The sequence below is a fragment of the Anolis sagrei genome, chromosome 5 (genome assembly GCF_037176765.1).
Source record: "Anolis sagrei isolate rAnoSag1 chromosome 5, rAnoSag1.mat, whole genome shotgun sequence".
NCBI classification, from domain to species: domain Eukaryota; kingdom Metazoa; phylum Chordata; class Lepidosauria; order Squamata; family Dactyloidae; genus Anolis; species Anolis sagrei.
The window spans coordinates 4380425-4408058 of record NC_090025.1 but is presented as its reverse complement, the minus strand read 5'-3'; the positions used below and the strand labels follow the sequence as shown (position 1 = coordinate 4408058).

The window sequence follows — 27634 nt, the reverse complement described above, 5'->3', positions numbered from 1 at the left end:
CTGGCACATGCGTGTCAGGAGGCCTCAGGCGCATGCAGCGGAAGGAACAGAGGGAGTCGGGAAAGACCCACAGAGACCCCGCTGGACTGCCACTTTCAAAGTCTGCGAGGCCAAGGTGAGCCATCCACCTCCACCTGGAAGCAGCCAACAGGTAGGCTCTCTCTTGTCTTTCATTCCTTTGCTAGAGTAGCTAACAGACCAATGATGTGACAGAGGAACCACTGGACCTCTAGGCATGCCCTCTGAACTGGAAGAGCTGGACTCCCATTTTCAGAGCTGCTCATGCTCATTGCATTTCCCCAGCCACCAACAGCTTCACAACTAGAACATAACATGGTATTGTTGTTTTTCCTGGGTTGTGCGAGTGTATGGAACAGCTTCAGGTGCAGGGAGGGGCAAGAAAGGTCATTTGTCTGCAAATATGGCTTCACCTCTAAGAGACTAAGAGGGCAGACCGGAGGAAGGGCCAGCCTCAGGCTCTTCTTGTCAGGTCAATGGGATTTGTCCCATTCTGGGCATTGCACCAGGATTGTGGCACACCTGGCTGAGTGTCAGCTGCATTAAGATCACTCTGACCAAAAAGTCATGAGTTCGAAGCCAGCCCGGGTTGGAGTGGATTTCCAACCAATTGTGTAGCCTGTTGTCGACCTTTGCAACCCGAAAGACAGTTGCATCTGTCAAGTAGGAAAATTAGGTACCACCTTGTGTGGGGGGGCTAAATTAACTAATTTATGAGGCCATAAAAAAGACTCCAGCAAAGCATTCCAGCAAAAGTATGCGGGGAATGAGGAAGTACTTCATCAGCGTCGCAGATGGACGATGAAAGCGACAGCTCCCCTGGCGGCCAGAAAAAGTTAAATAGCCTCTGTGTATGTCTATATACGCTGTATGTCTAATTGGCATTGAATGTTTGCCATATAAGTGTACACTGTAATCCGCCCTGAGTCCCCTGCGGGGTGAGAAGGGCGGAATATAAATACTGTAAATAAATAAATAATTTTTGGCCTGCATCAATAGGGGTCTAGTGCAGGGGTCCTCAAACTTTGTAAACAGAGGGCCAGGTCACAGTCCCTCAAACTGTTGGAGGACCAGATTATAATTTGGAAAAAAAATTAATGAATTCCTATGCACACTGCACATATCTTATTTGTAGTGCAAAAAACACTTTAAAACAATACAATAATTAAAATGAAGTAACAGTTTTAACAAATATAAACATTAGTATTTAAACGGGAAGTGTGGGCCTGCTTTTGGCTGCTATTTTTTAATTTTTTAATTATTGCATTTGGCCCAGCCATAGGTTTTTAATGCTTGTTGTTATTGTTACTGTTTAATTGTTTACTTTTGTTTATGAGATTTATTTTAACTGTTGTATTGATTGTTTTCTTATTGCTTTTACTGTTGATGCACTTTGGGCTCGGACTCATGTAAGCCGCACCAAGTCCCTTGGGGAGATGGTAGCGGGGTGTAAATAAAGTTGTTGTTGTTGTTGTTATTTGGCTGATGAGATAAGATAGTTGTTGTTGTCGTTTCAGACTTAGGTTGATCCTGAGCGAGGGCTGGGGAAATGACCTTGGAGGGCCGTATCTGCCCCCCCCCCCCGGCCATAGTTTGAAGACCCCTGGTCTAGTGTCTAGGTCCAGGGAAGTCATGCTCCCCATGTTCTATTCTGCCTTGGTCAGACCACACCTAGAATCACACAGTGTCCCATTCTGGGCCCCGCAACTGAAGGTAGATGCTGACTCTAAGCTGGAATGTGTCCAGAGGAGGGTGACTAAAATGATCAAGGGTCTGGAGAACCAGCCCTATAAGGAGTGGCTTAAAGAGCTGGCCATGTATAGTTTGCAGAAGAGAAGGCTGAGAGGAATATGTATAAATATGTGAGGGGAAGTCATAGGAAGGAGGAAGCAGGCTTGTTTTTTGTTGCCCTGAAGTCTAGGATGCGGAACAATGGCTTCAAACTACAGGAAAGGAGATTCCACCTGAACATGAGGAAGAACTTCCTGACTGTGAGAGGTGTTCAGCAGTGGAACTCACTGTGGTGGAGGCTCCTTCTTTGGAGGCTTTGAAACAGAGGCTGGATGGCCATCTGTCAGGGGTGCTTTGAAGGTGATTTTCCTGCTTCTTGGCAGAATGGAGTTGGACTGGACGATGGCCCACCAGGTCTCTTCCAACTCTTGGATTCTATGATTCTTGGTTGAGGACCTGATGGCTACCTGCCTTTCCTCTGTGGCCAAATCTGCATACCTATTGTTGTTGATGCTGCTGCTGCTGTCTTTCAGTTCAGGAGTCCAAGTGGTTTACAGGAGTTAGAACAAAGACAGATATCTAAACACTCACAACCCTTTTCCCTTTTGGGTGTTTTGTAACATGGGGATAAGACTGAAGAGTGGCCAGAAGCACAGGACTTTGTCTCATGCTGAGCGTGGCCACTGGTCCACTGAGGCCAATAATGCCACCACTGACTGGCAGCAATGGCTTCTTGCTCTTGGGAAACAGCCAGAGTCCTGCCAGCTCTACCTCAGTCTGCATGCAAAGGAGGGAGCCTGCCACATGGCTACTGGAAGCCCACAGCCACTTGTCCAGCAGGAGGGAGGCAAGGGAGAGACGTTGTTAAGGCAGCCCATCCATTGTTAAGACAACCCAGGTGCTGTGGGAATAACAGCCATGCAAGGGGGAGACATGCGTGCGCACGACGGAGGCCGCAAAGCCATGAGCCCAGCCATGTTCGGAACGGTTTCATGCGCATACGGGTCTCTTTCAGTAAAATAGAATAAAACAGGCACCACCTTTTTAGGTTTCACTCCACGCTGCATGGAAAGAGGACAAAGGTTAGAAGGTTAGACAGAAAGCGGCTTTTGGGAAAGCAGACTGGGACCAGCCAGCAGCACGGCTGCCGCTAAAGAGATGGAAAGACAGCAAAGAGTAGCCCTCCCACCCAACAACCCTGGACCACCCTCTAAGTCCCCAGAAATTGCACCCAAACATGAGAAAGGAGGATGTTTGCAGATGGCCATCCAGCCCTGCTTCTTGGCAGAAAGGGGTTGGACTGGATGACCAAAAAGGTTCTTCCAACTCTAGGATTCTAGGGACCCCTCATATGGACCCCCCCCCCCGCACATGTCCAAAACCGAGCAAACTCTATGATTCTATGATTCTAGGGACCTGTTGTTTGGACCTCCCCCCACGCACATGTCCAAAACTGAGCACTTTATATTTACAGGAGCGTTTTCGATATATGGAAGTATATGATACAGTAGGCTCTTGTGGGTTTTTTCGGGCTATATGGCCATGTTCTAGAGGCATTTCTCCTGACGTTTCGCCTGCATCTATGGCAAGTTCCTCAGAGGTAGTGAGGTCTGTTGGAAACAGGACAATGGGTTTATATATCTGTGGAATGGCTGGGGTGGGGCAAAGAGCTCTTCTCTGCTGGAGCTAGGTGTATAGATATATAAACCCATTGTCCTATTTCCAACAGACCTCACTACCTCTGAGGATGCTTGCCATAGATGCAAGCGAAACGTAAGGAGAAATGCCTGTAGAACATGGCCATATAGCCCGAAAAAACCCACAAGAACCTAGTGATTCCAGCCATGAAAGCCTTCGACAATATATGATACAGCTTTGTAGGGAAAAAAAAACTTAAATCAAGCAATGCAACACCAGAGAAACCAGTCCTTCAAAACAGAGCTACACAAATATTCTTGAACCCAGCTCATCTCAAAGACAGCTTAGATCCAAAAGCCAGCAAATAGGACAGCGAGAGAACATAAGGAGACAGATATTATTATTATTATTATTATTATTATCATCATCATCATCATCATCATCATCATTTATTTATTTGGAATACTGTGTCAAATTCTGAGCACCGAAATTGAAGGGACCACATATCTGTGTACGAACCCACACGATCTCTTCGATCATCTGGAGAGGCCCTGCTCTCGCTCCCACCCCCCTCTCAGGCGCGATTGGTAGGGACAAGGAAGAGGGCCTTCTCGGTGGTGGCCCCCCGATTCTGGGAGTCACTCCCCAAGGATATCAGGCAACCCCCCACATTGGCAGTCTTTAGGAGGAGCCTGAAAACGTAGCTGTTCCAGAGCAATAAGGAATAATTCCCAGCAAAATGTCCTCAGAAGCACTATTTGTTGGATTGCGCTCCCTTTACTTCTTTTAAACCCTCCAACCAGACATACCCTACCTTTGTTCATGCCCAGCGCTTATCTTTAAATTTTAACTATTATATTTGGCCCAGCTATAGGTTTTTAAATCTTTGTGTCTTATTGTTTGTATGTGACTTATATTCATTGTATTGTTTTTGTTTATTGCTTTTTTGTTATTGATGTGTTGTCGGGCTTGGCCACATCATGTAAGCCGCTCCGAGTCCCTTGGGGAGATGGTGGCGGGGTATAAATAAAGTATTATTATTATTATTATTGTTATGGGAGATGTTGACTCTAAGCTGGAATGTGTCCAGAGGAAGGCGACTCAAATGATCAAGGGTCTGGAGAACAAGCCCTATGAGGAACGGCTTAAAGAGCTGGGCATGTGTAGCCTGAAGAAGAGAAGGCTGTGAGGAGACATGATAGCCATGCATAAGTATGTGAGAGGAAGTCATACATAGGGAGGAGGGAGCAAGCTTGTTTTCTGCTGCCCTGGAGACTAGGATGCAGAGCAATGGCTTCAAACTACAAGAGAGGAGATTCCATCTGAACATTAGGAAGAACTTCCTGACTGTGAGAGCCGTTCAGCAGTGGAACTCTCTGCCCCGGAGTGTGGTGGAGGCTCCTTCTTTGGAGGCTTTTAAATAGAAGCTGGATGGCCATCTGTCAGGGGTGATTTAAATGCAATATTCCTGCTTCTTAGCAGAATTGGGTTGGACTGGATGAATCTAGGATTCTATGATTCTAAAGTATTTATATCCTACCCTTCTCACCCCGAGGGGAACTCAGGGCGGACCACAACATATATATATGGTAAACATCCAATGCTGGAACATAAACTATAAATATACACAAACACTAAAATCAATTGATCTCCACTTTAAAATCAATTGCTTAAGACCATCTCCAATCAGCCATACCAGATCCAGTTAGCAGGGTAGAGTTTCCTATGGTTGCCTTATTGCTTGTTCCCACAGCCAAGTTTTTACCATCAGAATATAAATACTGTAAATAAATAAATAAATTTCTGTAGGACAGGAGGGAGGGGGATCATCTAATATCGGCAGGGACGGCGAGCAATCACTGTGAAGGCCCTCTCTCTCGTTCCCACCAATCACACCTGTGACGGTGGTGGGACCGAGAGCAGGGCGTCCCTGGAAGATCTTAATCTCCGTGGTACCCCCATTGTGGTAGCCCCACTGCCACCAATCTGGCAACCAATACCCAGGGACATTTGCTGCTGGATGACCATAGGCTAACAGTCTCAACAAGAGGCCACCAACACCCTTGCTGTAGCCATGTTTATGTTTCAGCAAGCTCCATTGTAAGTCCAAGTGAGATGCTCCCCGTTCCCACCAATCACACCTGTGACGGTGGTGGGACCAAGAGCAGGGCATCCCTGGAAGATCTTAATCTCTGTGGTACCCTTATTGTGGTAGCCCCACTGCCACCAATCTGGCAACCAATACCCAGGGACATTTGCTGCTGGATGACCATAGGCTAACAGTCTCAACAAGAGGCCACCAACGCCCTTGCTGTAGCCATGTTGATGTTCCAGCAAGCTCCATTATAAGTCCAAGTGAGATGCTCCCATGCAAAGGGTGGGGTTAAAGGGTGGGGGAGTGGGGTAGGGTGTCAGTCTCCTTGCTATATGAACAGCTTTGTCCCACAGCCACAACATTCAACTGGGTTGTCGGGACCCCTTTCAAAAGGGAGGGCTCTCCCCATGGCTGAAGCTTCTGATTCCTACTGAAATTAGAACAAAACAAACCCAAGTGCACTTAGAGACATCCCAAACAGCTGAGGAATAAAAAACACTGGGGTGTTGTAGGGTTTTTTGGGGGGCTATATGGCCATGTTCTAGAGCAGGGGTCCTCAAACTTTTTAAACAGAGGGCCAGGTCACAGTCCCTCAAACTGTTGGAGGGCCGGATTATAATGTGAAAACAACATGAATGAATTCTTATGCACACTGCACACATCTTATTTGTAGTGCAAAAACACTTTAAAACATACAATAATTAAAATGAAGAACAACTTTAGCAAATATAAACTTATTAATGTTTTAGTGGGAAGAGTGGGACTGCTTTTAGCTGATGAGATAAGATTGTTGTTGTTGTTGTGTGCTTTCAAGACGTTTCAGACTTAGGTTGACCCTGAGTGAGGGCCGGATAAATGACCTTGGAGGGCCGTACCTGGCCCCCAGGCCTTAGTTTGAGAACCCCTGGTCTAGAGGCATACTCTCCTGACATTTCGCCTGCATCTATGGCAAGCATCCTCAGAGGTAGTGAGGATGATTACCATAGATCCGTGGTTCTCAACCTGGAGTCCCCAGATGTTTTTGGTCTACCTACAACTCCCAGAAATCCCAGCCAGTTTACCAGCTGTTAGGATTTCTGGGAGTTGAAGGCCAAAAACATCTGGGGACCCCAGGTTGAGAACCACTGCCATAGATGCAGGCGAAACGTCAGGAGGGAATGCCTCTAGAACATAGCTATATAGCCCGAAAAAACCTACAACACACCAGTGATTCCAGCCATGAAAGCTTTCAACAATACAATAACAAACAAAGCTAGGCAGTGATTTCAAGATGGCCTCCCCGTGAGTAGTCTTAGAGGTTACTGGTATGCATGTGACCCCATAAACTGGGTAAAGAGGATGCAAGTGTCACGATGCAGTCTTCTTCTGAGGGTTAAACAGGCCTCCTCCCCAAGGACTGTCTCTAGATCTCCTTCAGATACCCAAAGTGTTTTCAGCAATGGCTCTCTCCAAGATCTCCTTGTCTCTGCTGACATCTAGCGGAGCTAAAGTTACTTCGGGTTGTTGTGGGTTTTTTCGGGCTATATGGCCATGTTCTAAAGGCATTCTCTCTTGACGTTTCGCCTGCATCTATGGCAAGCATCCTCAGAGGTAGTGAGGTCTGTTGGAACTAGGCAAATTGGGTTCCTTGGTTCGTGTTTGGGCGTTGGAACATGAAAGGCACTGCAGACTACTTCAACCAGAGAAGTCAGCCATAGCAGAGCACCTGATGAACCAACCTGGACACAGCATATTGTTTGGGAAGACTGAAATGCTGGACCACTCTCACAACCACCATGTCAGGCAACAAAGAGAAGCCATTGAAATCCACAAGCATGGGGACAATTTCAACAGAAAGGAGGAAACCATGAAAATGAACAAAACCAGTATTTAAAAACTCTAAAATTACAACAGCAAAACAACAGAGAGGAAACAATCAGGGACAGCTAATCACCTCTGAGCAAAAGATTGCCCCAGGCACTAACAAGCCACACCAAAAAACTGTCAGGCCATCAAATGCTAATCAAGGTGGTCAGTTGAAACATCCACACCTAGCTCCAACAGACAAGAGTTCTTTGTCCCACCCTGGTCATTCCACAGACATATAAACATATGAATGCATAACGATATAAAATTACAGTAAACACAATCACAGTGACAACGGGCAGGCTACATGTAATGATTAAAAGAAAAACTAATTAAAAACTGATTAAAAACTCGGGTGAGATAAAGGAGAAGCAGGTTATTTGCGGAGGGGAAGCTCATTAAAACGCGGGGGTTGTGGAATCAAACTTTCCCACAAGGGGAGGGGGGACGTAGACGTCAATGACAACTCAACAGGTGGGACTCCATGGCCCTGCCTTGGAGATGGAACTCCACCTAATTCCTTGATGGCGCAAGGCATTTTCACCCATTGCTTGGAACATGTTTAGAACATCCAGGAAAACAGTGCCTACAAGAAGCATGCAGTCTACTATTGTTGCTGCACGCTGCGGAAACACAGCCTGGAAAAGCACCTGATACACATTCTGTGGCCCAAAGGACGAAGAGGCAGACCCACCAGGTGAAAGCCAGGAAGGCTGATGATATTTCTGCATGCTGCTTATTTCTTAGATTTTCAAATTATTGCTAAAGGAGGGCAAAAACCTGCTGTACAACCAGATTCCTCCATCACCAGCACAGTCCCTCTGCAGTGAGAAATATAGCGATTCAGCTCCACAATATCTCGTGCCAACTCTGCAGAAAAACTCATCGACATCAAACCCTAAGAAACACACGGGTGCAAAGAATCAGTTGTGAGACTCAAAGGAAAATACTCACCAGTTTGCTGCTTTTGGGACCCTCTGAAGAATCTAGAAGAGGACAGGGAAAAAAAGATTGTTCAGAAATCCAAGCTTAAAACAGGGGCAATCAACTGGGGCCCAACCTCTGCACTTGTAAAGGAGGACTGGGGTATTGGAAGGAAAGAAGATGCACCTGAGGAAAGAGAGAAGCTCTCACTCAGATGGTGCCTTCCTCAAGGGATGAACCTGAAGATGGAGAAAGGGGCCAGTGGGAGGAAAGCATTTGGAGACCCCTTACCTCTCTTGGGGACCTTTGAAGTGGAAGATTCTGGTGTTTCCGGGGATGTTGTATCTGCGCCATCATCAAAAACCTGGATCTGCAAAAAGATGAACACAGAAATATTGCACATGGAAGCATAGAAGACGCCTTGCTTGAGGCTTCATATTGGTTTCTACTCAACAGTGATCTTTCATTCTCTGCCTCCAACAGAAGAGAAACTGCTTCCCTGTCCCTCTGCATGGACAGAGCTCAACCACATCCATGCTAGACTCCCCTGAAAGCCATGCCTGGCCCAGGCTGAACATGGTGCGCCACAACAGTCTCAAAGCCAACCTCCCAGTTACCTCAGAGAGAATAATTCATTCTCAACCTGGGAAAGAATAATTACAAATACTCCTTTTTACTTCTACAAAGGGTAACACAGTTTGAATACACATGAATGTGGCTACACTGTAAAATTAATGCATTTGACACCACTTTAATGGTCATGGCTCGATGCTATAGAAGAGGAATGAGCAAACTTTTTAACTTTGGGGCCACATGGCGGGCAGAGCGGGGTTGGTGAGCCGAGAGGGAGGGGGTTCTCCCCAAGTCCCCTCCCTGCCAGAAGGACTGGGTACCCAGAGAGGAAGAACTACTTAATGCCTTCTTTGCCTCGGTCTTCTCACAAAAAGAGAGTCTTCAACCTCAGCAAGATGGAGTGGATGAGGGACATCCAACCCCAAATTGGGAAAGAAGTCGTCCAGGAATACCTGGCCGCTCTTAATGAGTTCAAGTCCCCAGGGCCAGATCAACTACACCCAAGAGTACTGAAGGAACTAGCGGAAGTCATTTCGGAACCATTGGCAACCATCTTTGAGAGTTCTTGGAGAACGGGAGAAGTTCCAGCAGATTGGAGGAGGGCCAATGTGGTCCCAATCTTCAAGAAGGGAAAAAAGGATGACCCAAACAACTACCGTCCGGTCAGCCTCACGTCGATACCGGGCAAGATTCTGGAAAAGATTGTTAAGGAAGCGGTCTGCAAACACTTAGAAACGAATGCAGTCATCGCTAATAGTCAACATGGATTTATCAAAAACAAGTCATGCCAGACTAATCTGATCTCTTTTTTCGATAGAGCTACAAGCTGGGTAGATGCGGGGAATGCCGTGGATGTAGCGTACCTGGATTTCAGGAAGGCCTTCGACAAGGTCCCCCATGACCTTCTGGCAAGGAAACTAGTCCAATGTGGGTGAGGCAAAACTACGGTGAGGTGGATCTGGAATTGGTTAAGTGGACGAACACAGAGAGTGCTCACTAATGCTTCCTCTTCATCTTGGAAAGAAGTGACAAGTGGAGTGCCGCAGGGTTCCGTCCTGGGCCCGGTCCTGTTCAGGATCTTCATTCATGACTTAGATGAAGGGCTAGAAGGCATGATCATCAAGTTTGCAGACGACACCAAATTGGGAGGGAGAGCCAATACTCCAGAGGACAGGAGCAGAATGCAAAACGATCTTGACAGATTAGAGAGATGGGCCAAAACTAACAAAATGAAGTTCAACAGTGACAAATGCAAGATACTCCACTTTGGCAGAAAAAACGAAATGCAAAGATACAGAATGGGGGACAATGCCTGGCTCGAGAGCAGGACGTGTGGAAAAGATCTTGGAGTCCTCGTGGACAACAAGTTAAACATGAGCCAACAATGTGATGTGGCAGCAAAAAAAGCCAATGGGATTTTGGCCTGCATCAATAGGAGCATAGTGTCTAGATCTAAGGAAGTAATGCTACCCCTCTATTCTGCTTTGGTTAGACCACATCTGGAATATTGTGTCCAATTCTGGGCACCACAATTCAAGAGAGATATTGACAAGCTGGAGTGTGTCCAGAGGAGGGCGACTAAAATGATCAAGGGTCTGGAGAACAAGCCCTATGAGGAGCGGCTTAGGGAACTGGGCATGTTTAGCCTGAAGAAGAGAAGGCTGAGAGGAGATATGATAGCCATGTATAAATATGTGAGAGGAAGCCACAGGGAGGAGGGAGCAAGCTTGTTTTCTGCTTCCTTGGAACAATGGCTTCAAACTACAAGAGAGGAGATTCCATCTGAACATTAGGAAGAACTTCCTGACTGTGAGAGCCGTTCAGCAGTGGAACTCTCTGCCCCGGAGTGTGGTGGAGGCTCCTTCTTTGGAAGCTTTTAAGCAGAGGCTGGATGGCCATCTGTCAGGGGTGATTTGAATGCAATATTCCTGCTTCTTGGCAGGGGGTTGGACTGGATGGCCCATGAGGTCTCTTCTAACTCTTTGATTCTATGATTCTATGAAGAGCTCTTTTCCCTTCTGCCACACCCACCTCTCACTTTCACTCTCTTTCTTTCTCTCTGCAACACACCAATATGCACATACCTCTCCCCTTGGAGGCTCAGCTTTTACACAAAAGAGGGGTGTATGGGAAGGGAAGGGGGTCCCTTTGAGAGAAACAGGGGAAAAAGCCAAGAGGCAGCTGAAGATGTAGGAGATCTCCCTAAATCTTTGGATGCCAAAAGTCTTGACCTTGGTCAGGATGAGATGGTGGGGGGAGGGGGGGAGGAAAAGTGTATCCATGAGACCCCGTCTTGCCTACTCCTGATATATAATCCTAGAATCCTAGAGCTGAAAGGGACCCCCAAGGACCATCCAGTCCAACCCCCTGCCATGCAAGAAGGTACAATCAAAGCACTCCCAACAGACAGCCATCTCTGAAAAGAGTGCTGGTATCTCACCAAGCTGACCAGAATTCCACAGCACTGAGCCATGGCACTTAAAGTGATCATACCACATGACTTTTATAGTGTAGATGCAACCTGCGTCAAGCAGAGTGTACGATTTCTCTTTGGCTCATCATGTATCCCGGTTGTATTCACTTGTACCTCACCTGATTCCCGATAATGGAACCCAAGGTGGCTTACAAAATATGAAAACCAGAACCAATTAAAAACATAACATATATCACAGAAAGCTATTAAATAATCTAAAGCATTAAAAACATGTAAACATTCACTGAAAGGCAAGATATAAAACACAGCATGGCATTAAAAGCCTGTTGGAATAAGATTATTTTTATGTTTATTTATTTTTTGCTTGCTGGAAGCAGGAGAGCCACTCCAGCCTCATAGAATCATAGAATCCAAGACTTGGAAGAGACCTCCTGGGCCATCCAGTCCAACCCCATTCTGCCAAGAAGCAGGAATATTGCATTCAGATCACCCCTGACAGATGGCCATCCAGCCTCTGTTTAAAAGCTTCCAAAGAAAGGGCCTCCACCACACTCCGGGGCAGAGAGTTCCACTGCTGAACGGCTCTCTCCCTAGGAACATCATCATCATCATCATCATCATCATCATCATCATCATTATTATTATTATTATTATTATTATGTATTAATTTGTATACCACCCTATCTCCCTGAAAGGACTCAGGGCAGTTTCCAACATATAAGGCAAAACATTCAATTGCCAAGAAAAAAAATCATACAGACAGGTATTTTAAATAAATCATAAAACACAAAACTCTTGCTAAAGCACAACAATAAAAAATTAAACTGATTGCAATAATAACCCCATTAGATGAGGTTCAACAAAGCCTATGGCTAGGACTACAAAAATGGGCATTTCAACTATAGAAGGGCTGGGCAAGGGACAGTGCAACAGGAAGGGACTTTCTAAGCCTGGAAGCAGCCACCAAGAAGGTCCTGTCTCCCCACTTACGCCTGGGAAAGTAGCTGGTGTCCCTGCAAAAGTCTTAGAGCTTGGGAAGCAAAACATAAAGCCAAAGATTGCTTATTCCACGCTGCTACAGAGTTAGGAGCAAATAATAATATTGATAATAATAATAATAATCCTTTATTTATACCCCGCTACCAACTCCCGAAGGACTCGGTGCGGCTTACAAGCGGCCGAGGCCCAACACATCAGTAAAAACGAGCTGACAATCCTAGATCACTAGTAAAGTGCATTTAGGGACATATTGCTTAGGGTTTCCTTATTCTGGGAAGGCACACTGGAACAACCACGTTTTCAGGCTCCTCCTAAAGACTGCCAGAGTTGGGGCATGCCTAATGTCCTTAGGGAGTGAGTTCCAAAGTCGAGGGGCCACCACCGAGAAGGCCCTGTCCCTCGTCCCCACCAATCACGCTTGCGATGAAGGTGGGATTGTGAGTAGGGCATCTCCAGATGATTGAAGAGATCATGTGGGTTCGTATACAGAAATGTGGTCACGCAGATAGGTGGGCAGACTGTGCAGTCCCTCTGCTTGCATCCAACAGGCCAGGATACCTGACTCACTGCACCATGTGAATTCATCCTTCGCCTCCCTGCTTCCCATACATATGCACTGAGAAGGGCTCCCAGTGTTGGAGGAAAATGTCCAGCCCCATTCACAGGTGGGGTCCCCAAGCAGAAGCTTACCTGTGACTGTCGCACAAAGATGCCATGGTTCTCCTCGCAGGTGAAGTACCTCCTGCCCTGCACCGTGCCATCATTCTTGCCCTTTGGTTCATCCAGAATGACACCAACCCACTTCCCCGTGGCAAAGAGCGTGGCCCCCACGTACGCCACAGTCCCGCGGTGCCCCTTCCCGATGACCTCCACTCGGGAGCCCACTTTCAGGGGCTTGCCGCTTGCCTCCACGGAACTCATCCTGCCGCTGGCACTGGAAGCCTGGAGGGGAGACACAAAAGAAAGCATCAGCCGGGCACCTCAGCCAATCGCAGAAAAACACTTCCAGCTTTGCTTTACTCTTTCTACATCTCCTCCTGTGCTGTGATGCTATTTACTGTTTTTTGTATAGCGCCTTCATCAGCCTGCAGCCGACTGAAGGCGGTTTACAGGACAAAATTCAATGTCCACAATACCATAAATACAATTAAAAGCATTAACATATAATAAACACCATATCAAAATCAATAATGTCTCCTTGTTAAAAACATTGTCCAGTCCTATCATCTAGTTATTCCATTTTCCTATGTCAGTTACCTTGCATTTGCAAACACTTGTTCAAAAAGCCATGTCTTGACTTTTTTATAATTATATGTTATATATTACATGTAATATTACTAATAATATTGCAGTATAGTAGTATCATACAATATAGTAATCTATAATACTAATAGTGTGCTATGCTAATGTAATACATTGTATGAACATATAATATTGATCATAATATTGAAATATAATAATCTAATAATCATATAATAACTATATGTTATATATTACATGTAATATTACTAATAATATTGCAGTATAGCAGTATCGTACAATATAGTAATATATAATATTAATAGTGTGCTATGCTAATAATATAATACATTGTATGAACATATAATATTGATCATAATATTGTAATATAATAATAATATAATAACTATATGTTATATATTACATGTAATATTACTAATAATATTGCAGGATAGTCATATAGTACAATATAAAAATATATAATACTAATAGTGTGCTATGCTAATAATATAATATATTGTATGTACATATAATATTGATCATGATATTGTGATATAATAATAATACAATATAATAATTAGATGTTATATATTACATAGAATATTACTAATAATATTGCAGTATAGTGGTATCGTACAATATAGTAATATATAATACTAATATTGTGCTATGCTATAATATAATATATTGTATGTACACATAACTTTTAAGCCGCTGAGTCCTTTCAGGTGAGAAGGGCAGGATATAAATGTCATAAATAAACAAAGGTTTGATCTGTTTTTAATTACTGTTTTCATGGTTTTAAAGCCATGGTTCATGTACACCAGTGGTTATCAACCTTCCTAATGCCGCGACCCCTTAGTACAGTTCCTCATGTTGTGGTGACCCCTAACCATAACATTATTTTCATTGCTACTTCATAACTATAATTTTGCTGCTGTTATGAATCGTAATGTAAATATCTGATATGCAGGATGGATTTTCATTTACTGGACCAAATTTGGCCCAAATACCCGATACACCCAAATTTGAATACTGGTGAGGTTGGGGGGGATTGATTTTGTCATTTGGGAGTTGCAGTTGCTGGGATTTATAGTTCACCTACAATCAAAGAGTATTCTGAAGTTCACCAATGATGGAATTGAACCAAACTTGGCACACAGAACTCCCATGACCAAGAGGAAATACTGGGAGGGTCTGGTGGACATTGACCTTGAATTTTTGGAGTTGTAGTTCACCTACATCCAGAGAGCACTGTGGACTCAAACAATGATGGATCTGGACTTAACTTGGCACAAATACTCAATATCCCCAAATGTGAACACTGGTCGAGTTTGGGGAAAATAGACCACAGCATTTGGGAGTTGTAGTTGCTGGGATTTATAGTTCACCCACAATGAAATAGCATTCTGAACCTCACCAATGATAGAATTGGACCAAACTTCCCACACAGAACCTCCATGACCAACAGAAAATACTATGTTTTCTGATGGTCTTTGGTGACTCCTCTGACACCCCCTTGCGACCCCCACAGGGGTCCCGACCCCCAGGTTGAGAAACACTGATGTACACAGTTGTGACAGCTTTGCTGAAAAGAAACAAGTCCCAGTAAGAGCCTCCTATATGATTCTGGGACATTTTGCATCTAGTAGTCTTGAATCCATTGGGTGATTCGAATGTTTCAAATTGTAAAAAAGAGACTTCACTTCAATATCAGGATGGACAGTAAGAACCTCTCTTTCACTGGAATGTTTTAAACAGAGGTTAGATGCACTCACACACCAAAGAGTACTTCACTACAGGTTCCTATATGGCAGAATGTGGTTGAACCAGATGACCTTTGGGACTTCTTCCAACCTCACAACTCATCCCCCATCCCAAGTGCTTCCTTCTTAACAAAGTCCATCCCAATTCCTGTCCTCCTCCAGCAGAAGAGGCCTCGATCAAAGCTCTGCAGCACAGCTCCCTTTGTTCCAAAGATCCAGCAGCGTGGCTAGCCTTCAAACTAGGCCAACACCATTGATTTGTATGGCCTCCCCCTGCCTTCTCTCTTTGTCTTGCCTCTCCAGGTTAGCAGGTTGAATCTGGGACACCAGGCAGGCTGAAAGGTTGAGCCTGACAAGTTACCTGGATTGCACATAATTCAAACCCAGCAAGAAGTACACATTCCACGTCAATAACAACAAACATTCTTGTGGAAATGAGAAGACCTGAAAGGCATAGGCCAGGGCAGAGAGAATCACTACAGGGCTGGTCCTGAATAGCCCACTAGAGCAGTGTTTCTCAACCTGGGGGTCGGGACCCCTGGAGGGGTCGTGAGGGGGTATCAGAGGGATCACCAAAGACCACCAGAACACACTGTATTTTCTGTTGGTCATGGAGGTTCTATGTGGGAAGTTTGGCCCAATTCAATCATTGGTAGGGTTCAGAATGCTCTTTGATTGTAGGTGAATTATAAATCCCAGCAACTACAACTCTCAAATGTCAAAATCTATTTTCCCCAAACTCCACCAGTGTTCACATTTGGGCACATTGAGTATTGATGCCAAGTTTGGTCCAGAGTCATCATTGTTTGAGTCCTCAGTGCTCTCTGGATGTAGGTGAACTACAACTCCCAACACTCGTCAATGCCCACTAAACCCTTCCAGTATTTTCTGTTGGTCGTGGGAGTTCTGTGTGCCAAGTTTGATTCAATTCCATCGTTGGTGGAGTTCAGAATGCTCTTTGATTGTAGGTGAACTATAAATCCCAGCAACTACAACTCCCAAATGTCAAGGTCTATTTTCCCCAAACTCCACCAGTGTTCACATTTGGGCACATGGAGTATTGATGCCAAGTTTGGTCCAGAGCCATCATTGTTTGAGTCCTCAGTGCTCTCTGGATATAGGTGAACTACAACTCCAAAACTCAAGGTCAATGCCCATCAAACCCTTCCAGTATTTTCTGTTGGTCATGGGAATTCTGTGTGCCAAGTTTGGTTCATTTCCATCGTTGGTGGAGTTTGGTTGTAGGAGAACTATAAATCCCAGCAACTACAACTTCCAAATGACAAAATCAATCTTCCCCCAATCCTACCTGTATTCAAATTTGGGCGTAATCAGATATTTGTGCCAAATTTGGTCCAGTAAATGAAAATCCACCCTGCACATCAGATATTTACATTACTATTCATAACAGCAGCAAAATGACAGTTATGAAGTAGCAATGAAACTAATTTTAAGGTTGGGGGTCACCATAACATGAGGAAGGGTATGAAGGGGTTGTGGCATTAGGATGGTTGAGAACCACTGCACTAGAGAGCTTTGCAAAATGACCCAAGGTGCTTGTGTTGAGTGAGGGGCAGCCGTGTCGGTTTGTCACCGAAGAAACAAGAGAGCCCCTGGGATACCTGAGAAGCAAACAGATCTACCATAACGTGAGCTTTAGTGCAATGTGGTATCCAAGCAGCTTAGGAACACTTGCCAGTCACTCTTCCCCTCCAGAGCAGAAAACCCACAGCGTGCAATCGGGCAGCAGTAAGATGATCCTTCATCTTCCCGCAATTAACCTCTTCCCCGGCCCATATTTCGATACTGTCAGTCACAGTCCTGCCCAGACATAAAGCCACAATATCAAAGTTTGGGTCCACCTCTCACTCAGCCTTCAACTGGAATAACCCTGCGTCCATTTCGGGGCAAAGCAATTCAAAGAGAATACTTCCAAAAGTGGAACGTGTCCAAAAGATGTCAACCAAAAAAGTCCAAAGTTTGGAAACCCTGCATCCCTTGGAGGAGCATCTTAGGGAGCTGGGGATATTTTGCTTGGAGAAAGGAGGGCCGAGAAGACAACACGAGAGCCATATTTAAATATTGGAAAAGGTGTCACAACTGCGGAGAGGGAAAGCTTGTTTTCTGCTGCTCCAGAGATAAAGACACAATGGAAGCCATGGATTCAAAATGCAGGAAAAGAGACAGGGTATGGGGCTGCTGCGTCGAAAAGCTGTTTGCTGGCAAGATGGCACAGTCCACATGCTAAGGAAGGAGGGGGCATTCACCTGACAATGGCTCCATCAGGTTCTTGTGGGTTTTTTCGGGCTATAGAGCCATGTTCTAGAGGCATTTCTCCTGATGTTTCGCCTGCATCTATGGCAAGCATCCTCAGAGGTAGTGAGGATGCTTGCCATAGATGCAGGCGAAACGTCAGGAGAAATGCCTCTAGAACATGGCCCTATAGCCTGAAAAAAACCCACAAGAACCTAGTGATTCCAGCCATGAAAGCCTTCGACAATACATTGGCTCCATCTCCTGCTCGATTCACAAACTGAAATCTATATAAATAAAAATTGAATGTTAGTTTGTGGGATTAACATAACTCAAAAACCACTGGACAAATTGCCGCCATATTTGGCCACAAGACACCTACTAGCCCAAGGCGTGACCATCACTCAAAAAACTGTTATAAATCATAATGTAAATATCAGATATGCAAGATGTATTTTCATTCACTGGACCAAACTGGGCACAAATACCCAATGCACCTACATGCAAATGCTAGTGGGATTTGGGGAGGATTGATTTTGTGATTTGGGAGTTGTAGTTGCTGGGATTTATAGTTAACCTACAATCAAAGAGCATTCTGAACTCCACCAATGATGGAATTGAACAAAATATGGCATACAGGATTCTCATGACCAACAGAAGACACTAGAAGGCTTTGGTGGGCATTGACCTTGAGTTTGGGAGTTGTAGTTCACCTACATCCAGAGAGCACTGTGGACACAAAAATGATGGATCTGGACCAAACTTGGCACAAATATTCCATATGCCCAAATATGAACGCGGGTAGAGTTTGGGGGAAATAGACCTTGACATTTGGGAGTTGTAGTTGCTGGGATTTATAGTTCACCTACAATCAAAGAGCATTCTGAACCCCACCAGTGACAGAATCGGGGCAAACTTCCCACATAGAACCCCCATGACCAACAGAAAATACTTAAGGCCATCCAGTCCAACTCCCTTCATTAGGGCAAGAAAACGTAATCAAAGTCCTCCTGATAAAGAGCCATCCAGCCATAGAGAGAGAGAGAGAGAGAGAGAGAGAGAGAGAGAGAGGATTCTCTCACACACAGATATAGCATCATAGATTTGAAAGGGACCCTTAAAGAAGGACAATGATATGTTGCATGTTCCAGGGTGGGCAAACCTGACACTCCCCATATCAACACTGACAAAGAAACTGCAAGAAATACTGTTTACCCACAAGCATAAAGAAATTACATATATTAGAAACCAACATTTTCTCATTACTTTATTTTCCAGTTCAACAGATTGGGCCACAGCAACGTGTGGCAGGGGACAGCTAGTATTTAAATATTGGGAAAGGTGTCACAACTGCGGAGAGGGAAAGTTTGTTTTCTGCTGCTCCAGAAACTAGGACACAATTTATTTATTTTAATTTTTTTTATTTACTATATTTCTATACCGCCCTTCTCAGCCCGAGGGTGACAATGGAGTCATGGATTCAAAATGCAGGAAAAGAGACGAGGTATGGGGCTGCTACATCTAAATAATAATAATAATAATAATAATAATAATAATAATAATCTTTATTTCTACCCTGCCACCATCTCCCTGATGGGGACTCGGAGCAGCTTACACAGGGCCAAGCCCGGACAACGTAATACAGCAATAAAATCAAAGCATATACATCAGACGACAACAACATTATCAAAATGACATTAAAATAATAATAAATAATATAATAATAGTAATAATATAATAAAATTCCAATAGATACAATCATGATAGAGCGGCAAGATGGCACAGTCCACCTGGTAAGAAAGGAGGGGCCATTCACCTGACAATGGCTCCATCTCCTGCTTGATTCACAAACTGAAATTCAAAAATAAAAGGCAGCCAGAAACACACACCCATGAAACAAATCCCAGAACTGGCAATATAGGGGCCTTCTCACATGCCTCTCTTTCACCAAATATAAAAACAATGAACCTTATGACTGGGTTGTTGTAGGTTTTCTTGGGCTGTATGGCCATGTTCTAGAAGCATTCTCTCCTGACATTTCTCCTGCATCTGTGGCAGGAATATTGCATTCAAAGCACCCCTGACAGATGGCCATCCAGCCTCTGTTTAAAAGCTTCCAAAGAAGGAGCCTCCACCACACTCCGGGGCAGAGAGTTCCACTGCTGAACGGCTCTCACAGTCAGGAAGTTCTTCCTCATGTTCAGGTGGAATCTCCTCTCTTGTAGTTTGAAGCCATTGTTCCGTGTCCTAGTCTCCAGAGCAGCAGAAAACAAGCTTGCTCCCTCCTCCTCCCTGTGGCTTCCTTTCACATATTTATACATGGCTATCATGTCTCCTCTCAGCCTTCTCTTCTTCAGGCTAAACATGCCCAGCTCTTTAAGCCGCTCTTCATAGGGCTTGTTCTCCATACCCTTCATCATATTAGTCACCCTCCTCTGGACACATTCCAGTTTGTCACTATCTCTCCTCAATTGTGGTGCCCAGAATTGGACACAATATTCCAGGTGTGGTCTAACCAAGGCGGAATAGAGCATGGGGAGCATGACTTCCCTAGATCTAGACACTATGCTCCTATTGATGCAGGCCAAAATCCCATTGGCTTTTTTGCCGCCACATCACATTATTGTCTCATGTTTAACTTGCTGTCCACGAGGACTCCAAGATCTTTTTCACACATACTGCTCTCGAGCCAGGCCTTATCGTCCCCCATTCTTCTTCTGAACACTTTCCAGAATTGGATAGAGTTTTCCAGGTGATGTCTGACCCAAGCAGAATAGAGGGACAGCCATGTATAAATATGTGAGAGGAAGCCACAGGGAGGAGGAGGGAGCAAGCTTGTTTTCTGCTTCCCTGGAGACTAGGACACAATGGAACAATGGCTTCAAACTACAAGAGAGGAGATTCCATCTGAACATGAGGAAGAACTTCCTGACTGTGAGAGCCGTTCAGCAGTGGAACTCTCTGCCCCGGAGTGTGGTGGAGGCTCCTTTTTTGGAAGCTTTTAAACAGAGGCTGGATGGCCATCTGTCAGGGGTGATTTGTATGCAATATTCCTGCTTCTTGGCAGAATGGGGTTGGACTGGATGGCCATGAGGTCTCTTCCAACTCTTTGATTCTATGATTCTATGACTTTCTTTGATTGTGGGAAGTAACAGTCCCACTGTATTCTACTTTGGCAGACCCCACCGGGAATAAAATGGTGTCCAGTTCTGGGCCCCACAATTCAAGAAGGATATTGACAAGATGAAAAGCGCCCAGAGAATGGCAACCAAATGATCGAAAGGTTTGGGGGGCTGACCAGTCAGTGGGCGAACCAGTCAGAGGGCACAATCCATGGGAGTTAGAAATCAGCAACCCCTCCACACACAATCAAAGCATGAGCAAGCGAGAAGTCGCATTCTAAGAAAAGAACCTCTTCCTACTTCATTATTTTTAAAGAGGAACGTGGGAGAAAAGATTAACACCAGTTGGACATTTTGGAAAATATCATGCACGCTGTAGCTCTTTAGCTGGTAAAAATGCAGGTTAGAAGCTGATCAAAAACACAGCAATGCAGGTGCCCTGAAAAATGCTTACTCTGGTGCTCTGGGTCTCTGAATTCAGAGCTTCAAAGACAGAAAAGGCCCGTTTTAAAATCAATAAGTAATTTCCCCAAGCGGCTAATTGCAGGCAGCCGGCCCATGCCTCTTAAAGGGGGGGGGGGGGGGGGGGGTAGGTTTGCACACCAGCTACAGAATCCCATGTCTCCCACATTCCCAAAAGCCAACCTTCCTGCCAGAAAGTCCTTCAAAACAGGGTTTCTTAAACATTTCCCACTCACAACACCTTTTTCCCCAAAAATGTTTTTACATGACCCCAGGTATATTAAATAGATATAAAAATCAAACGTCTATGTACATAAAAATGTAATGTTCGTTTGTGGGATTAACAGGACCCAAAAACCACTGGACACCAAATTTGGACACAAGACACCTAACAACCCAATGCATGTCCTTCACGCAAAAAAAAAAAAAAAAGGATTTTGTCATTTGGGAGTTGTAGTTGCTGGGATTTGTAGTTCACCTACAATCACAGAGCATTCTGAACCTCACCAACAATGGAATTGAACCAAACTTGGCACACAGTTCTCCCATGACCAACAGAAAATACGGGAAGGGTTTGGTGGGCAGTGTCCTTTGGTTTGGGAGTTGTAGTTCACCTACATCCAGAGATCACTGTGGACTCAAACAATGATGGATCTGGACCAAACTTGGCACAAATACTCAATATGCCCAAATGTGAACACTGGTGGAATTTGGGGGAAATATAATCTTGACATGTGGGAGTTGTAGTTGCTGGGATGTATAGTTCACCTACAATCACAGAGCATTCTGAACCCCACCGATAGAATTGGGCCAAACCTCTCACACAGAACCCCCATGACCACCAGAGCAACACGTGGCAGGGGACAGCTAGTTTACTGATAATATATCAGGGTGATTTTCCTTCCTCTGAAGTACAGCTGAAGCATTTTCTGCAGAGACCAGTGTAAACACTGCACACTGCTGCTAATAAATTGGTGCAAATGGATGGTGTTCGGAAACCTCTTCCTGTAGCCACATTTTTGTGATCTCAACATTGAGATTAAGGTGACCCCATTGCTGGTCACAGGGTCGAATCCGGGGAGAGTGTGAATGAGCTCCCTCTGTCAGCTCCAGCTCCCCATGCAGGGACATAAGAGAAGCCTCCAACAAGGATGGTAAAACATCAAAACATCTGGGCAATGTCCCCTGGGCAACGTCCTTGCAGATGGCCAATTCTCTCACACCAGAAGCGACTTGCAGTTTCTCAAGTTGCTCCTGACAACGAAAAAAAATGAGGTGTCGAGGCGGTTCTTTAAAAGATTCTGCCAAGCATCTTCTAAAGCAGCCTTTTTTGACCAGGGACCACTTTGACCAGGGACCACTCTCCAACATTAGTACCAAAAGGGTTACAAGTCAGTTTTTGGTCAACTTTAGATTTGGTTTCATTATTTGGGGTGCTGATTCAGAAAACTGCATTGGCTAGACCACATCAGTTCTAGTTTTCTAGTTTAGAGGATTAAGATCTTCTGGGGAGGCCCTGCTTTCCGTCCCGCCATTGTCACAGGCATAATTGGTGGGGACTAGAGACAGGGCCTTCTCGGTGATTGCTCCCCAGCTATGGAACTCCCTTCCTGGTGATATCAGGTCAGCCCCCTCTCTCCTGTCCTTTAGAAGGAGGGTAAAAACTTGGCTGTGGGACCAAGCTTTTGGGGCTTGACAAATGCAAAGCTGGGGTGAAAATTGCTAGAAGAAACATTAACAACCTTAGGTATGCAGATGATACCACTTTGATGGCCGAAAGCGAGGAGGAGCTGAGGAGCCTTCTAATCAAGGTGAAAGAAGAAAGCGTAAAAGCTAGGTTGCAGTTAAACATTAAAAAACCCAAGATTATGGCAACAAGAATGATTGACAACTGGGAAATAGAGGGAGAAAACGTGGAGGCAAGGACAGACTTTGTATTTCTAGGTGCAAAGATGAGTGCAGACGCAGACTGTGGCCAGGAAATCAGGAGACGCTTCTTTCTTGGGAGGAGAGCAATGTCCAGTCTCGATAAAATAGTAAAGAGTAGAGACATCAGACTGGCAACAAAGATCCATTGCCTAGTCAAAGCCATGGTCTTCCCTGTAGTAGTCACCTACGGATGTGAGAGCTGGACCTTAGGGAAGGCTGAGCAAAGGAAGAGAGATGCTTTTGAGCTGTGGTGTTGGAGGAAAGTGCTGAGAGTGCCTTGGACTGCGAGAAGATCCAACCAGTCCATCCTCCAGGAAATAAAGCCCGACTGCTCACTGGAAGGAAGGATACTAGAGGGCAAGAGGAAGTCCTTTGGCCACATCATGAGAAGACAGGAAAGCTTAGAGAAGACAATGATGCTGGGGAAAGTGGAAGGAAAAAGGAAGAGGGGCCAACCAAGGACAAGATGGATGGATGGCATCCCTGAAGTGACTGGATTGACCTTGAAGGAACTGGGGTGGTGACGGCCAACAAGGAGCTCTGGCCTGGGCTAGTCCATGAAGTCACGAAGAGTCAGAAACGACTGAATGAATGAGCAACAACAATACATGGTAATATTTTAGCCTGAATTTATAACACTGTAATTTCTAAGACAAAGGGAGTAACAGTTTCACTATATTCTGCGCTAATAAAGCCTCATCAAGAGTAAGGTATTCAGTTTTGAGCACCCATTTGAAAAAGGAAGTCTGATCTGGCCACGGTGGTCCACGCTCTTGTTACATCCCGAATAGACTACTGCAATGCTCTCTACGTGGGGTTGCCCTTGAAGACTGTTCGGAAACTTCAACTAGTCCAGCAAGCGGCAGCCAGACTGCTCACCGGAGCGACATACAGGGAGCATACCACCCCCCTGCTGTGCCAGCTCCACTGGCTGCCGGTTCAGTTCCGAGCACAATTCAAGGTGCTGGTCTTGACCTACAAAACCCTGTACGGTTCCAGTCCAGTGTATCTGTCCGAACGTATCTCCCTCTACGTCCCACCCCGGAGTCTGAGATCATCTGGGGAGGCCCTGCTCTAGACCCCACCACTGTCACAAGTGAGGCTGGTGGGGACGAGGAGCAGGGCCTTCTCGGTGGTGGCCCTTCACCTGTGGAACTCACTCCCGGGGGGAAATCAGGGCATCATCATCCCTCCTCTCCTTCAGGAGGAGGGTGAAGACGTGGTTATGGGACCAGGCCTTTGGGCACTCTGGCAATTAAATAAGACAATTAGGCGAGTAAGACCAACAGGATTGACGAAGTGGAACGGAAAATTAGAACTATGAGTTAGCGAACGCTGACCATGTAGGAGGAGGAATTGGGTTTGTATTGGTTTTATTGATTTTATTGATTTTATGGTTATAATGCATGAATTGTTGTTAACTGTGAATTGATGTAATTTTGTGTTTGATTGTTCTGTGATGCAGGCATCAAATTGTGCCTTTGCTTTTGTAAGCCGCCCTGAATCCCCTTCGGGGTGAGAAGGGCGGGGTAAAAGAACCCCGAAATAAATAAAATAAAATAAAGTAAGATTGGACTACTGTAATGCGCTCTACATGGGGCTGCCCTTGAAAACGGCTCGGAAATTCCAACTGGTCCAACGGGCGGCGTCCAGGTTGTTAACTGGTGCTCCTTACAGAGAGAGGTCAACCCTCCTGTTTAAGGAGCTCCATTGGCTGCCGTTCATTTTCCGGTCCCAATTCAAGGTGCAGGTGCTCACCTACAAAGCCCTAAACGGTTTGGGACCTGCCTACCTGCATGACCGCATCTCCGTATATGAACCCACACGATCCCTCTGTTCATCTGGAGAAGCCCTGCTCACGATCCCACCTGCGTCACAAGCATGTTTGGTGGGGACGAGGGACAGGGCCTTCTCTGTGGTAGCTCCCCAACTCTGGAACTCTCTCCCCAAGGACATCAGACAAGCCCCAACGTTGGCAGTCTTCAGGAAAAGCTTGAAGACCTGGCTGTTCCAGTGTGCCTTTCCAGAATAGGAAACTCCCAGCATCATGTCCCAAATGCACCTTATTAGAGATTTAAGATTGTCTGCACATTGCACCTACCCTAAAATCCTTACATTTATCTGTCATGTCCAGCATTTTTAATTTATTCATTACATTTGGCCCGGCCCTAGTTTTAAATGTGTCATGATATATTGTTTTTGATGTTTTGCTATTATAGCTTTAATGTTTATTGGTTTGCTTTATGAGTTTTATTGTTGTATTTGTTATGCTGTTGTTCTATTGAGGGCCTTGGCCTTTGTAAGCCGCACTGAGTCCTTTGGGAGATGTTAGCGGGGTACAAATAAAGTTAATAATAATAATAATAATAATAATAATCATAGAATCATAGAATCAAAGAGTTGGAAGAGACCTCATGGGCCATCCAGTCCAACCCCATTCTGCCAAGAAGCAGGAATATTGCATTCAAATCACCCCTGACAAATGGCCATCCAGCCCCTGCTTAAAAGCTTCCAAAGAAGGAGGCTTCACCACACTCTGGGGCAGAGAGTTCCACTGCTGAACGGCTCTCACAGTCAGGAAGTTCTTCCTCATAATAATAATAAGCCAAGGATAAGCCCACCCGAGTATAAGCCAAGGCATCTAATTTTACCACAAATAACTAGGAAAACGTGTTGACTCAAGTATAAGCCGAGGGTGGGAAATGCAGCAGCTACTGGGAAATTTCAAAATAAAAATAGATAATAAAATTACATTATTTGTGGCATCAGTAGGTTAAATGTTTTGGAATATTTACCTAAAACTGTAATTTAAGATAAGACTGTCCAACTCTGATTGAACCATTATTCTAACCTTTTTCAATATAAATGTGCTTACCTATCCTTCCCATAATCACTATACTTATTTTAACTATACATTTTGGGGGAAATGCTGTGTGTATATGAATAAGGAAAAATGGGAAAGACTGGCACCGAGAGAGGAGGAGAGGAAGGTGCGCGTTGCATGAGAGCGGAGAGGAAGGAGAGCTGGGATGCTGTGCGGAGAGATGAGGGTCCTGGCAAGAAGGCATGGGGCTGAAAGAAGCCCTTCAATCAGCCCCACACCTTCCCACCAGGACTCTCACTCGAGTATAAGCCAATGTCGGCTTTTTCAGCCTCAAAAAGGGATGAAAAACTAGGCTTATACCCCAGTATATACAGTATATACACAAGTTGGAGAAGGTTCAGAGAAGAGCAACGAGGATGATCAGAGGGATCATCAATGGGATTTTGGCCTGCATCAATAGGAGCCTAGTGTCTAGATTCAGGGAAGTCATGCTCCCCATGCTCTATTCTGCCTTGGTTAGACCACACCTGGAATCCCACTGTGTCCAATTCAGGGCACCACAATTGAAGAGAGATGTTGACTCAAGCTGGAATGTGTCCAGAGGAGGGTGACTAAAATGATCTGGAGAACAAGCCCTATGAAGAACAGCTTAAAGAGCTGGGGATGTTTAGCCTGAAGAAGAGTAGGCTGAGAGGAGACATGATAGCTATGTATAAGTATGTGAGAGGAAGCCACAGGGAGGAGGGAGCAAGCTTGTTTTCTGCTGCCCTGGAGACTAGGATGCAATGGAGCAATGGCTTCAAACTACAGGAAAGGAGATTCCATCTGAACATGAGGAATAACTTCCTGACTGTGAGAGCCGTTCAGCAGTGGAACTCTCTGCCCCGGAGTGTGGTGGAGGCTCCTTCTTTGGAGGCTTTTAAACAGAGGCTGGATGGTCATCTGTTGGGGGTGCTTTGAATGCAATTTTCCTGCTTCTTGGCAGAATGGGGTTGGACTGGATGGCCCATGAGGTCTCTTCCAACTCTTTGATTCTAAGATTCTATGATTCTAAGTCCTACGGAAGAGGGAGCAAGCTTGTTTTCTGCTGCTCTGGAGACTAGAATGCGGAACAATGGCTTCACACTACAAGAAAGGAGATTCCACCTGAACATGAGGAAGAACTTCCTGACTGTGAGAGCTGTTCAGCAGTGGAACTCTCTGCCCCGGAGTGTGGTGGAGGCTCTTTAAACCAAGGCTGGATGGCCATCTGTCAGGGGTGCTTTGAATGCAATTTTCCTGTTGGGTTGTTGTAGGTTTTTTCAGGCTATATGTCCATGTTCTAGAGGCATTCTCTCCTGACGTTTCGCCTGCATCTATGGCAAGCATCCTCACTACCTCTGAGGATGCTTGCCATAGATGCAGGCAAAACGTCAGGAGAGAATGCCTCTAGAACATGGCCATATAGCCCTAAAAAACCTACAATAACCCAGTGATTCCAGCCATGAAAGCCTTCGACAATAAATTTTCCTGTTTCTTGGCAGAATGGGGTTGGACTGGATGGCCCATGAGATGTCTTCCAACTCTGATTCTAATAGAGTATTTTCAGCCTGGTGAAAAGAAGACTGAGCAAGTGATGAGACTGCCCTCCTTAAATATCTAAAGGTCTGTCACAGAGAGGAGGGGACAAGCCTGTTGACCGGGCCCAAAAGTCTGAAGTGACAGGAGGGGAGATTCCTACTTAACATTAGAAGGACGTTCTTGTTGGGAAGAACCATTTGACAATGGGACCCATTATCTAGA

The 27634-nt window shown here is 45.1% G+C and overlaps 1 protein-coding gene across 11 annotated transcripts in view; it reads right to left on the bottom strand.

Annotated features, from left to right (window-relative positions):
- The window catches only part of DCTN1 (dynactin subunit 1), a 110348-nt gene that overhangs the window by 54023 nt on the left and 28691 nt on the right, over window positions 1–27634 (bottom strand). For 8 of the 11 annotated variants that reach the window (XM_060779482.2, XM_060779481.2, XM_060779479.2 and 5 more), the window contains exons 2-5: window positions 12948–13199; window positions 8543–8621; window positions 8282–8313; window positions 2790–2810 (exon numbers count right to left, since the gene is read on the bottom strand). In XM_060779482.2, coding sequence (XP_060635465.2) covers window positions 2790–2810; window positions 8282–8313; window positions 8543–8621; window positions 12948–13178 — 363 coding nt within the window. In that variant the 5' untranslated portion in view covers window positions 13179–13199. The remainder of the gene's footprint in view (window positions 1–2789; window positions 2811–8281; window positions 8314–8542; window positions 8622–12947; window positions 13200–27634) is intronic. The other 3 variants (XM_067468468.1, XM_060779480.2, XM_060779483.2) reach the window with 1 other exon arrangement.